The sequence below is a fragment of the Myotis lucifugus genome, unplaced genomic scaffold (assembly GCF_000147115.1).
Source record: "Myotis lucifugus unplaced genomic scaffold, Myoluc2.0 scaffold_223, whole genome shotgun sequence".
Taxonomy (NCBI): domain Eukaryota; kingdom Metazoa; phylum Chordata; class Mammalia; order Chiroptera; family Vespertilionidae; genus Myotis; species Myotis lucifugus.
The window spans coordinates 830,580-844,115 of record NW_005871271.1 but is presented as its reverse complement, the minus strand read 5'-3'; the positions used below and the strand labels follow the sequence as shown (position 1 = coordinate 844,115).

The 13,536-nt window shown below is 40.5% G+C and overlaps 1 protein-coding gene across 1 annotated transcript in view; it reads left to right on the top strand.

Moving 5' to 3' along the window:
* Positions 1-13,536, top strand: part of DHTKD1 (dehydrogenase E1 and transketolase domain containing 1) — an 84,227-nt gene that overhangs the window by 48,180 nt on the left and 22,511 nt on the right. Inside the window, exons 6-10 of the mRNA XM_023761958.1 lie at positions 4,716-4,887; positions 8,037-8,235; positions 9,823-10,135; positions 12,069-12,153; positions 12,627-12,766. Of these exons, the coding sequence (XP_023617726.1) occupies positions 4,716-4,887; positions 8,037-8,235; positions 9,823-10,135; positions 12,069-12,153; positions 12,627-12,766 (909 nt within the window). The remainder of the gene's footprint in view (positions 1-4,715; positions 4,888-8,036; positions 8,236-9,822; positions 10,136-12,068; positions 12,154-12,626; positions 12,767-13,536) is intronic.

Sequence of the window (13,536 nt, the reverse complement as noted above, 5' to 3'; positions counted from 1 at the left end):
TAGGTCTGAAAGGAGATGGCAGGCATTTAAGATGAAACAGATGAACTTTTAGGGAAAACAATATTCTGGGGTTGTTTTAAAAATCAATAACAGGTATGAGGACTAGTGTCAAGGCAACGGACTTCAGACTAGTTTTCACTGTGCTTTTCCTTTCTCCAGTTACGAATTAATTAAGGGGTTATTGACTGGCATACCGACTACTGCTGGGAGGATGGATATCATTACTTCTCTGAAAGTATGGCCTCCTAGGAAACCACGTGGTACCCATATATCTAACAAGGCTACACCAGTCTGGATTTATTTTTATTTTTTAAAATATTTTATTGATTTTTTACAAAGAGAAAGGGAGAGGGATAGAGAGTGAGAAACATTGATGAGAGAGAAACATTAATCAGCTGCCTCCTGCACACCCCCTACTGGGGATGTGCCCACAACCAAGGTACATGCCCATGACGGGAATCGAACCTGGGACCCTTCAGTCCACAGGCCGACGCTCTATCCACTGAGCCAAACCAGTTAGGGCTGGATTTATTTATTTATTTTTTGCTTGTTTGTTTTAAAGTGACGGTTTTTGGTATTAAGGTAAAGAATACAAATTATTGCTCTCGCCGGTTTGGCTCAGTGGATAGAGCATTGGCAGGAGAACTGAAGGGTCCTGGGTTCGATTCCAGTCAAGGGCAAGGGCATGTTCCTCTGTTGCAGGCTCAGTCCCTGGCCCTGGTCGGCAGCATGTGGGAGGCAACAATGTGTCTCTCTCACATGGATGTTTCTCTTTCTCTGTCTTTCCCCATCCCTTCCACTTTCTAAAAATTAATCAATGGGAAAATATCCTTGGGTGGGGATTAACAACAACAACAAAAGGATACAAATTATTAGTGTGGCTCTTGCTTCCCCTGCACCTCCCCTAAGTTTTTCATAACCCAAATGGTATCTTTCAGAGGTTTGGATTGTGAGTCCCTTTAAAAAAAATTATTGATTTCAGAGAGAGGAAAGGAGAGGGAGAGAGAGATAGAAGCATCAACAATGACAGAGAATCATTGATTGGCTGCCTCCTGCATGCCTCCTACTGGGGATGGAGCCTGCAACCTGGTTCATAGGTCAACGCTCAACCACTGAGCCATGCCAGTCCGGCTTGCTTTTTTTAAAGGGATAAATTATCCTGGATGTCAGTAATAGAGTCTTCAAACCCAACAGAAATTTACAAACCTATATATAAGGCAGTAGAATATGTGGCTGTGTATACAGATAACTACAGTATCTTATTCATGTTAATTGTTCATGGGTCAGAAACTTGTGGAAAATATTTGGGGATAGGCAGACTGGATTTGATTTTGATATGGCATTGTTAGCGTATGGGATCTGGGTCCAGAGCGAGTCTGCCTAGGGCCTGCCGTAGTGTGTGGGTTCTTGACTTCACTTAGGAAAGATTTCACAACACAAGTCCAGGTGATTTTGAGAGCATGTTTATTACAGTTGGGGACAGTGAGACAAAGGAAGGGCTTAAGGTAGAAGAAGCAACAGGAGAGAGCCTAGGCCGGGCTGCTGTTAGCTCACTGGGAAAGAAAAGTCACAGTGACAGCAGTGAGCCAAGTTGGGGCTGCTGTCAGTTCACTGGAAAATCAGAGAAAATGGAGGCCTTGGACACAGGTTCAGGGGGACAGCCCGGGAGGAGCTGCCAATGCCCACTGCTCCCCTGGTTGTAAGTCTCTTGGGGACCCTTAGAGTTTAGGAGAAAGAGAGCTGAGATACAAGGTGTGAGCATGATTTAGTGAGTGTGTGCTGTGGGTCCTTTGTCTTGAGGCTTTTTATCTTTCTTTGGCCAGAATCCTAGGGAGGTCTCAGGGGAGGGCCTTAACAGAAGATTCATTAGCTTTCCAGGGATGCCCTTCAATATGTTGATTCATCAAATTGTGCATATAGAGGGGGCAGGGGTTATTTTCTGGTTAGTTTTATATTCAAAGAACATCATTGAAGAGGGACTGGGACCGAGGCTGGTCTGCCCTGGGACAGTCTGGAATGTGTAAACTTATTTGCTTCTAAGTGTCCTTGATTAGGGAAGGTAAAATCTTGTGATTCATTAGCTGCCTGTAAATTGCTGAAATTGTTTGTCCTTTTTTAATTATTTTGTCTCAGTTTTCCTTATTTCACTTGTCAAGGAATTTCCCTAGCTTCTTACTATGCTGCCACAGTATTTCTAAATAGAAAACTCCAAATTGTTAGCCAGATATTCTATTTTTTCTTTTAAAAATTTTTATTTTTAATTACAGTTTACATTCAATATTATTTTGCATTAGTTTCAAGTATACAGCATATGGTTAAACAATCCTGTGCTTTACAAAGTGTTCTTCTCAATATTTCCAGTACCCACCTGGCACCATCTATGTTATTGACTATATTCCCTATGCTGTACTTTACATGAGACTATTTTGTAACTATCAATTTGTACTTCTTCATCCCTTCACCTTACTTACTGATTTTGCGTGTGTTTTATTTGTTCTATAAATTACAAAGACAGATATTCCCTTTACCTTTCTCTTGACTTAATTCATGATACAAAATTTTTCCTAAGTGAAGTCAAGAACCTCCACATTACGGGTAGTCATTTACATTTACCCACTACATTAAGCAGATCCTAAGATTGATTTCTGAAGTAAGAGATAAAAATGGCATTTTCTTTGAAGTTATGAGAAACCGACTGCCCACCGTTGCCTGCTTTGCGTTCCCAAAATATTTTCCCTGCTCTGTTTGTGCATTCCTTGCTCAAGTACATGATTCTAATTTCTTGTGGGAACTCTAAATTTGGAGCCTATAAAATCATGGTGATGAGATGCTACTTTGTCTGCCTGTCCTCTGTTTTTCTTAGTCCTGGACCTGGTAAAAGTGGATTCTCATTTGTAATCTCCTGTGTGTGTCCAAGCTCCCCCATCCCTATCCTCCAGTCTTGTTTGACTGAGTGGCTGCTACTTCACCCAGCATTTGTTTGTGCTTATGGGCCCTTAATCCCACAAAGCTTTATGGAGCATAGTGGAGTGGTTTCTTTCTTTATTTAAGAGAGAAAATAAAATTAGCAAATGACAGGTGTGCTTTAGTGCCAAGAATCCTAAGACCAGGATAAAATGATGCAAGTTATGAACATATGTTATATTCTTATCAAAGCCTAGTCTACTGTGACATTTTTGTAAAGGAGCAGAAAAGGCACTTACCTTTCTTCCTTGCTTTACTGACCTCTTTTTACATCCTTACCCCACAAAAAGTCCCATCAGCAAGGGAGCCTAAGGGTGAGGAATCCCTTGACCCTGTGTGGCTGCTAGTTGGACTTTACAATGTAGCACAATGTAGAAAAGACAAGGACTCTGGAACCAAGAAGACCTGAGTTCACATCCTGGCTTTGCTGCCTTGTAGTTTGGCGTGTTTGGTTGTTACGTGCGTTCTCTGAATCTCATAGGTAAAATGAGAGTAAAATGTTAATTCCTCATTGTATTCTGAGGATTACGTGAGAACAGGTACATAATAAATTCCTTAATCCAGGAAAATGGCTTGGAGGAGTGGGGAAATAAGTAGAAAAGAATGCGGTATCACAATCAGAGAAGGTCTAGTGCAAGCCATGTGAAATATATACTGTTTCTGAACCTAGGTTTTCTCATCTGTAAAAAGGACAGTAGTGACTTCCTTACCTGCCCCCTCGCTCCAGCCTGGCTGTTGAGTGGATCAGTAGATAGTGAATAATGCTGTGGAGATAATGTAAGGGTATGTTATCGCTGTGTATAAATATTCCAGAAAGTCAGATATCCCCTGGACCCTAGCAGTGGGGAGGTGTGGACTGGAAATTTCACTTAGGCAGAGGACTGCTTCCTTTCTTACTCAAAATATTCTACTTATATAAAAATAACTCTCTATAGGACATTAACAGTATCATTAAAAATGAACTTCCAAGTATTTTTTCTTAATTCATATTTAGGTATTTTAATTCTCTTATCATTAGAGCCATAAAGATTGCTTTAAGTTAGGGCATATCAGATCATTTTATTCTTTAGTTCAGTATCTTAACTGTTTATGATAATTGTCTTTTTAGCATAAAATCTGTAGAGCTTATATTTCCTTCTAAGATCTTCTAAGATCTACAATTTCCTCATTATTAGCTTTTAGCTTTTCTTTAAAAAAAAAATCCCCCTTCTCTTTTGTGATATTATGATCTAGCAGACTTCAAATGTTCTGGAAGAGTAGCATATATTAGACATTCTCTCATAATAACATTTTATTTTTTCCTCAAAACATTTGTTTGGGCAAAGGGAGAGTTCAAAGCTGTGCACTATTCCTTATATCTCACAGCCTGTTTCCATGAAAGTTTTACTAGGCCTGGTTTTCTTTCCTGGACCTCCAATAGCCCTTCCTTCTATGGTGCTGCTGTATGTTCTAGACTGTTGATGAGTATACTAGAAGTGCTGGGATAGGGGATGATATGGGATGGAAAGAGCAGGCCAACTGGTAGTAGCTGCAAGAGGAAAAAAACTGATTTAGCATCTTTGAAAGCTGCTTTAGATCAGCATACCTATTCTAGGGAATCCTACAACCAGCAGATTTTTAGGAGGGCAGGGGAGCAGTGAGAAGGTGGTTGTTTTTATTCCTGTTACTATTTGAAAACAATTTATTCCAGTCTGAAAACAAAATTTTCCATTGTTTATGTTCCTTTTCTTTTATTCTCCCCCGTAATTTAGGTTCACGGTGATGCTTCTTTCTGTGGTCAAGGGATTGTTCCTGAAACATTTACGCTCTCTAATCTCCCACATTTCAGAATTGGTGGAAGTGTCCACCTGATTGTCAATAACCAGCTGGGTTACACCACTCCGGCAGAAAGAGGAAGGTCTTCCTTATACTGTAGTGATATTGGTATGTAACACAGAATTGTTGGTGTTGCTGGGTCAGACAAGGAATTTCTAGAGGAACTTCTAGTTCACTTGGAACAGTGAGCCTCACTGGTTATCCCATTTTAAGTTTTGGATCAGATACTTTCAGTGTTGTTAGCTAATATTTATTTTAAATTCGGAGCATAGTCTTTATATCCAAGGAAATAAGACTAGAGTGGAACTTAGACGGTGCAATCTCAAATTGCTTAAATATCCAGTTAAATGATCTGGAAACCAGAGATCAACACAATTAGTCAACATTAAAGTAATTGTCTTTATTATGTTCAAACTTGGGGTACTCAAACCTTAGTAAAAAAGGATATGTTCAATTCAATAAGGGATTAATATCTAAAATATATAAAGAACTAATACAACTTAATAATAAAAACAATTCGATTAAAAAAGGGCCAGAGGAATTGAATAGGCATTTTTCCAAAGAAGATATACTGATGGCCAACAGGCACATGAAAAGGTGCTCAACATCACTAATCATCAGGGAAATGCAAATCAGAACCACAATGAGGTATCACACATACCTCTCAATAAAAAAGACAAGAGACAACAGGTGCTAGTGAGGATGTGGTAAAAAGGGACTCTTATGCACTGTTGGTGGGAATGTAAATTAGTCCAACCACTATGGAAAACAATATGGAGATTCCTCAAAAAATTAAAAATAGATGTACCATAAGATTCAGAAAATCCACTTCTGGCTATGTATGCAAAGGAAATGAAAACAGGATTTCGACAAGATATCTGCACTCCATGTTTATGACAGCATTATTCACAATAGCCAAGATATGGAAGCAACCCAAATGTCCATCACTGGATGAATGGATAAAGAAATATGGTAGGTATACACATGGAATATTATTCAGTCATGAGAAAGGAATACATCCTGCCATCCATTTGTGCCAACATGGATGGATCTTTGAGCACAGTATGCTAAGCAAGATAGGTCAGACAGAAAAAGACAAGTATTGTATGATATCACTTATATGTAGAATCCTAAAAAAAAGTCATAGATGTGAAAAAGCAGAGTAAAATGGTGGTTACCAGGGGATCGAGGTGGGGGGAAGGATAAAGGTACAAATGTGTGAATAGTAATGAATAGTAAATAAGCCATAGAGATCTAATGTGCAGTATATAATGAATATAGTCAATAATACTGCACTATAGTGGTATAATGTGATAAATATTGCTTCAATGGCAATCATATCACAATATATAAAGTATCAAAGTAATATTCTGTATATCTTGAATTTACAAATTTTAATGTTAAGTTTATTTTATTTACTTTTATTATCTTTTAATCCTTATCCGAGGATTTTTTCCATTGATTTTTAGAGAGAGTGGAAGAGAGAGAGAAAGACAGAAACATCGTTGTGAGAGAAACACACCTATTGGTTGCCTCCTGCATGAGCCCGGACCAGGGCCCGGGCTGGGGAGGAGCCTGCAACCAAGATACGTGCCCTTGACTGGAATTGAACCCGGGATCCTGTGGTTCACTGGCTGATGCTTTATCCACTGAGCAAACTGGCTAGGGCTCACATTTTTTTTTTTTAAAGTATATGTTCAGCCACTAAATTTGGCCCAGTAGTTTGGCTAGACATCAGATGTGAAGAATGATGGTTGCCTTGTTTTAACCTATGAAAATTGGCAGTATTAAGAGAAATGCAGGATTTTAAATATCTATACAATTAAATGGTATTTGTTGATTTTTAGAGATAGAGAGGAAGAAACATCCATTTGTTGTCCCACTTATTTATGCATTCATTGGTTGCTTCTAGTATGTGTCCTGGCTGGGGATCGACCCTGAAACCTTGGTGTATCAGGATGACACTCTCAACCAACTGTGCTACCTGGCCAGGACAGAAATGCAGAGCTTTTATTACCTAGTCTCTATTTCACAGAGTTATAAGAAACTAGTGGCCTGGTGCACGAAATTCATGCACATTAAAAGGGGATTAATTAGAGGAAATATTTTAATATTGCTATTTGCCCTTTCTCTATAATAGAAGTGTCAGAGATGAAAGAAAATTAGTAAAATGTATATGAAAATCTTCCTCCTCTCAGAGTCTGGGGCGTGCTGCGGGACCCAGAGTCAAGTCCCTGCCCTCCCGCGGCACCTCAAAATCGCGTGAGACCCAGACCCAGCTGTCCCCACCTCCATTGGGTGAGATCCAGACCTGGCTGGCCCCACCCTTCTCAAGCCCCACTGGGTGGGGGGCACAGTCTCAGGTCCCCCGGCGCAGCCTCAGGTCCCCTGGACCGGTGCCGGGGCGGGGGGTGCGGCCTGAGGTCCCCCATCAAGCCCTGCCGGGCGGGGGGCGCAGCCTGAGGTCCCCTGGCCTGGCGCCAGGGAAGGGGGTGTGGTCTGAGGTCCCCTGTCAAGCCCCGCCAGGCGGGGGGCGCAGCCTCAGGTCCCTGCTGATTGCTCATTAAGGCTCATTACGGGAACTTGGCCTCCGCTGTGGGCACGGCCATCTTGTGTTACAGAATCCCTGCCTCCGCTGTGGGCGCAGCCATCTTGACCGTTATGGTGTGATGGTCAATTTGCATATTCACTCTTTATTAGATAAGATGTTAGATGGTAGGATATATTCTGTTTTAGACCCAGAGCCTGGCCCGGATGTGCTTTGGGACTATGTGAATTTTTTGTGATTAGTTAGAGATACTGAAAACTCCTTCTTGAACTCCTTTTTGGAGAAAATCCATTTTTTCCCCTTTAGGATGCATCCTCTCATAATCCTTTTTCTTAGAAGGAAAGATAATAGTAATAATGTCAATAACAAAATAACTGTTAGTTATTACACACCAAGCACTGTTAAGTACTCTATATGCATTACCTCATTTAATGTTTACAATAATGCTAAGAGGTAGGAGCTATTATCCCAGTGTTATAGATAGGGAGACTGAGATTCATAACTTTATCAAGGTCACACAGTAAGTCACAGAATTGTGACTTGAACTCATTCTTGTCAACTGGACTCCAAAGTTTGAGTTAACAGCCAACCCAAACTACCTTTGAAGATGTGGGCTGCCTCTCCATGCAGGCAACAGGACTTGGCGCTGGGCTGATGTCGTCTGGCTCACTTCATCTTGGTCACTTCATCTTGGTCTTCTCTGCCTCAGGGAAGCTTGTGGGCTGTGCCATCATCCATGTCAATGGAGATAGCCCAGAGGAAGTGCTCCGTGCCACACGACTGGCTTTTGAATACCAGCGCCAATTCCGGAAGGATGTGATTGTTGATTTGTTATGCTACAGGCAGTGGGGCCACAATGAGCTGGATGAGCCTTTCTTCACCAACCCAGTCATGTACAAAATCATCAGGTACAATTAGACACCTTCATTTAATGTGCCCTCTCCCCCTTGGTGCCACATTATGATTTTTGTTAGACATTCTCAATTAGAATGACCAATTTTCCGGGTTTGTGTGTGAGAGACACGAAGCTTTCAGTGTTAAAACTGGGACTCCAAAGTCCTGGGCAGACTGGGATGGTCACCCTATGGGTGTCAGGAAAGCTCCCCATATTCTTCAAATTCTACATGTTTCGTCAATGAACAGGCAAAGTGGGCAACTCAACAACCTCACTTAGCAGATGGGAAGATGGAATAGGAGGACTTAGGCAGAGCCTTGCCTGAAGTTACTTAGTATGGCATTAACAGGGTCAGAAACAGAACCTCCATGATCCACTTCTGCAAACTATAGATGGGACCTACTCTGTACCTTGGCACGATGTTGGATTTTAATGAAAGTCCAGAACTGTGCTGTCCAATATAGCAGTCACTTAAGTGGCTACTGAATGCTTGAAATGTGGTGAGTCTTGATAGAGACATGCTGTGAGTATAATCTACACACGAGATTTCAAAGATTTAATATGAAAAAAAAGATGTTAACTATCTCAATAATAATTTTTATATTAATTAGATATTAAGTGACAATATTTTGGATATATTGATTTAAATAAACGTGATTAAAATTCATTCTACCTGTTTCTTTTTACCTTTTCTAATGTGACTACTAGGAAATTTAAAATTCCACATTGGCTTGTATTATACTAGTAGTTCAGTGCTGAGTAGGAGGGTTAATGTGACAGAGAAAAATGTCACTTTTTAGATACTAGAACGTAAAAATAGATCCCTCTTCTCTACTTTATTTCCTCATGGACATAAATTAAAGCAGAGGAAATAAGTTGGTGGCATTTTATGAGCCTTTCTGGTCATAGGGAGCAGGCTGCTTTTGGAAGAACAAATCTGGTTCTTTATTTAGATCTGAGCTTAGCAGCTGAATTACTTGATGTGCCCCAGTGCCCCATTTAAAATAATCTATCCTGCTAACCTCTCACTTTGGTCAGAATTAAATATGATAATATATCTGAACAGACTTTACAGTTTAAAGTGTTATGCAAATATAGAGTGGCATTATTATTGTTATAAAACCCAGGAGATGAATAGGTACAGGATTCTTAAAGACACCTGAAACAGATGTTGGCAATTTGGGGTTTAATACTTTTTAAAACAAAGGGGTGCTGAATGGGTAGATTATGTAGGTCAGTCCTATAAGTAACTGAATTTACCAATTGATTGAAAAACTAATTATTTCATCTGAATGTAGATGAAAATTCATAAAGATAAATTTGTTTCCTCTTGCTTCCCTGGATGAAGTTGTTACTCACCATTGCCTTTTTGAAGAAAATAATTTATTGGAGTCAAAGTCACATAAAATGGACCATTTAAAATTCAATAGCACTTAGTACATTCACAATGACATACAACCACCCCTCTATCTAGTTCCAAAGCATTTCCTACATGCCTTTTTACAGCGATGACACATCACATATCTTTGACAATGACTGTATCTGTCTCTCTTTGATTTTTACAAATCAGATTGATTTATTCCCCCTCTTTCTTGGACAGAGCCCGAAAGAGCATTCCAGACACTTATGCAGAGAACCTTATTGCCAATGGACTCATGACTCAGGAGGAGGTGTCAGAAATCAAAGCCTCCTACTATGCAAAGTTAAACGACCATTTAAATAACCTGACCCACTATAGCCCCCCTGCCACTCACCTGCAGGCCCACTGGCAGGGCCTGGCTCAGCCAGAGGCTCGCATTACCACCTGGAACACAGGTGTGCCCCTCGATCTCCTTCGGTTTATTGGTGGCAAGTCTGTGGAGGTGCCGGAGGAACTCCAGATGCACAGTCACCTTCTGAAGATGTATGTTCAGGTGGGGAGCCCTGAAATCTCTGATTATTATTTGTTTCTTGTGCAAATTGATATTTGGTCATTTGGTTGGCTAATTTGTTTGACATATTTATTATATGTTATTATGTTCTAGGACAGTGATAGCAAACCTTTTGAGCTCGGTGTGTCAGCATTTTGAAAAGACCCTAACTTAACTCTGGTGCCGTGTCACATATAGAAATTTTTTGATATTTACAACCATAGTAAAACAAAGACTTATATTTTTGATATTTATTTTATATATTTAAATGCCATTTAACAAAGAAAAATCAACCAAAAAAATGAGTTCGCGTGTCACCTCTGACACGCGTGTCATAGGTTCGCCATCACTGTTCTAGGAACAGATCTAGTGGTGTTTTGGTACTGATAGTCAATTAACTCAGATTTTGTCTACTTCTTTTTTCCCTCCCTTCCTTCCTCCCTCCCTCCCTTCCTTCCTTCCTTCCTTCCTTCCTTCCTTCCTTCCTTCCTTCCTTCACTTATACATATTTAATACATTAAATATACATGTACTACATGCACATTATTAAATACTAGAGGCCCAGTGCATAAAAATTTGTGCACTTGGGGGTGGGGGTATCTCAGCCCAGCCTGCGCCCTCTCGTAGTCCAGGACCCCTCAGGGGATGTCCACCTGTCAGCTTAGGCCCGGTTCCTGGGGGACCGGGCCTAAGCTGGCAGTCAGACATCCCTCTGGCAGCCTGGGAGCCCTCAGGGGATGTCCGACTAATGGTTTAGGCCTGCTCCTGTGGGCAGCGGGCCTAAGCCGTCAGTCAGACATCCTTAGTGCTGCCATGGAGCCTCTCCCACCTACTGCTGCTGCGCTCACCAGCCTTGAGGCCGGGTTCTGGCTGAGTGGCGCTCCCCCTGTGGGAGCGCATTGACCACCAGGGGGCAGCTCCTGTGTTGAGCATCTGCCCCCTGGTGGTCAGTGCATGTCATAGCGACCGGTTGTTCCACCATTTGGTCAATTTGCATATTAGTCTTTTATTATATAGGGTACAGCAATACCAGAATGCCTGTTTGGATTGTTCTGACCAGAAAACCCTTTCATTGTTTAGGGTGCCTTAAATGTAATAAATAAAAATCAACACCCACACCCCAGAGTCAACTGTTTAGAGCCTTAATCATGTTGAGGTTTTACATATTGTCTCACGTTAAATATGCATATGACAAACCCTTCTGGTTTGCCTAACTCTCAGGGGTTTCCTGGAACACTGGACTTTCAGTGCTGAAAACAGAACAAGGAGTTAAAGGCCTTCATCTTTCTTAAACTTGGATGAAGAAACTTTGCCTTTTGAATTATTTTTAAAACACTAACGTCATTTTGTTTTTTGTTAATACTCACCCAAGGATATTTTTTTCCCATTGATTTTTAGAGAGTGGAAGGGAGAGGGAGAGGGAGAGACAGAGACAGAGAAACATCAATGTGAGAAAGACACATCGATTGGTTATGCGCCCCAACTGGGGCTGAGGCTCGAGCCTACAACTGAAGTATGCTCTTGACCTGAATTGAACCCACAGTCCCTCAGTCCATGGGCCAATTCACTAACCACTGAGCTAAAGTGGCTGGGGCCATTTTGGGGTTTTAATTACAGGTATAGAGACTATTAAAACAAACTATGTATTCACCATCCAGGTGAAGAAATAGAATATTATAAATAAGTTCCCTGTGAAACCCTCCCTGCTGCCATCATTCACCCACAGGGTGAACAACTAACCTGAGCACCTGTGTATTTTGCCTGTTTTAAGATGACAGATGATTGCCACCAGACTTTCATGTATTCTTCTGCACTTTCTGTTTTGTTTAACATAATATATTTGATACTTCCCATTGTTGCATTACATTATTTTTAACTCTGTGAAAAAGGATAATGGACTCAAAGTTTCTTTTTTTTCTCCCCTTCAATTTTGCAGTCTAGACTGGAGAAGGTGATGGATGGAACCAAGTTAGACTGGGCCACGGCAGAAGCTCTTGCCTTAGGCTCATTGCTTGCTCAAGGTAAAAAGTTTCTGTTTAGCTGCACAGCTGGTAGGAGATGCTTTAATATAATGTTGGTTACATGTGATCTCTGCAGATTTTTAAGTGACAGCTACCTCCTATTATTTTTATTAACCAGAGAGATTCTAAAACACATTATCTTTTCTTACCTGACAATATTATTTAATTTTAGTATGTCATGTTGACAACCTTCATCAGAGAATAGAGCAATCATACCTGGAAAAAGGGGCTCAGAGCTGGATATTTTCCTCTAAAAATTATAGGGTAAATGAGGACTCTCCATTCTTATACAATCTCACTTTGACTACAGACCTTTACTAGTACATATAGGACTGGTATATTTGAATAAGGTTAATCTATTATGCTAAGGAAAACTCTCAGGATAAGTTGATATATAAGAATTCAGGGTCACCATGTCTTATTACTAGGTTATTCATGGGAATCTGGATTCCCCCCCCCCTTGCTTGCTTAAGGTTTTAATGTCCGTCTGAGTGGCCAAGATGTTGGCCGTGGAACGTTTAGTCAGAGACATGCAATGGTTGTTTGCCAGAAGACTGACGAAACCTACATCCCTCTGAACCATATGGACCCTCATCAGAAGGGGTTTCTAGAGGTAAGATGTTTCCTTACCTATTTTAAAATCCATATGCTGATGATTATAGTTACAGGATTCTTTTTTTATTTTTAAATAAGTGTTTAATTCTTTGGTCATGCGTCTTCTGTAATACATGCATATTTGGGCTTCACATTTCCTTGGTGTGTACATATAGCTTTTGTAATACACTTAAAATTGTTTTCTAGTTTTTTGTTGTTATTAATCCTCACCTGAGGATATTTTTCCATTGATATTTAGAGAGAGTAGAAGGGAGAGGGAGAGAAAGAGAGAAAATCGATGTGAGAGAGACACATCAATTGGTTGCCTCCCACATGCGCTTTGACCAGGGCCCAGTATCAAGCCTGCAACTGAGGTACATGCCCTTGACTAGAATAGAACCCGGGACCCTTTAGTCCTCAGGCAGATGCTCTATTCACTGAGCCAAACCGGCTAGAGCTAGTTACAGGATTCGTAAAGCAACTAGGGATTCAATGCTTTTTGAAGTAAAAGGATGCTGAGTGGATAGACGATATAGGTTTATAAATTTGGACTGGAAGTAACATATCAGCAAGTAGACTAGTTGTTTTACTCTGGCCACTTATCTGTAATAATGTAAGTGTCAAATGGATGTTCTTTTTGTCAATCAAAAATTGATCTTATAGACTGCATATTGCTGGATTCATTAAAGTAAACCTAAGATGTGAATAATTAGTAACATTTCTTTCTTATTACAAAAAAGCCACTTCATCAAGTTACCTTATTCACTAAGGTTTAGTAGGCTTGATGAG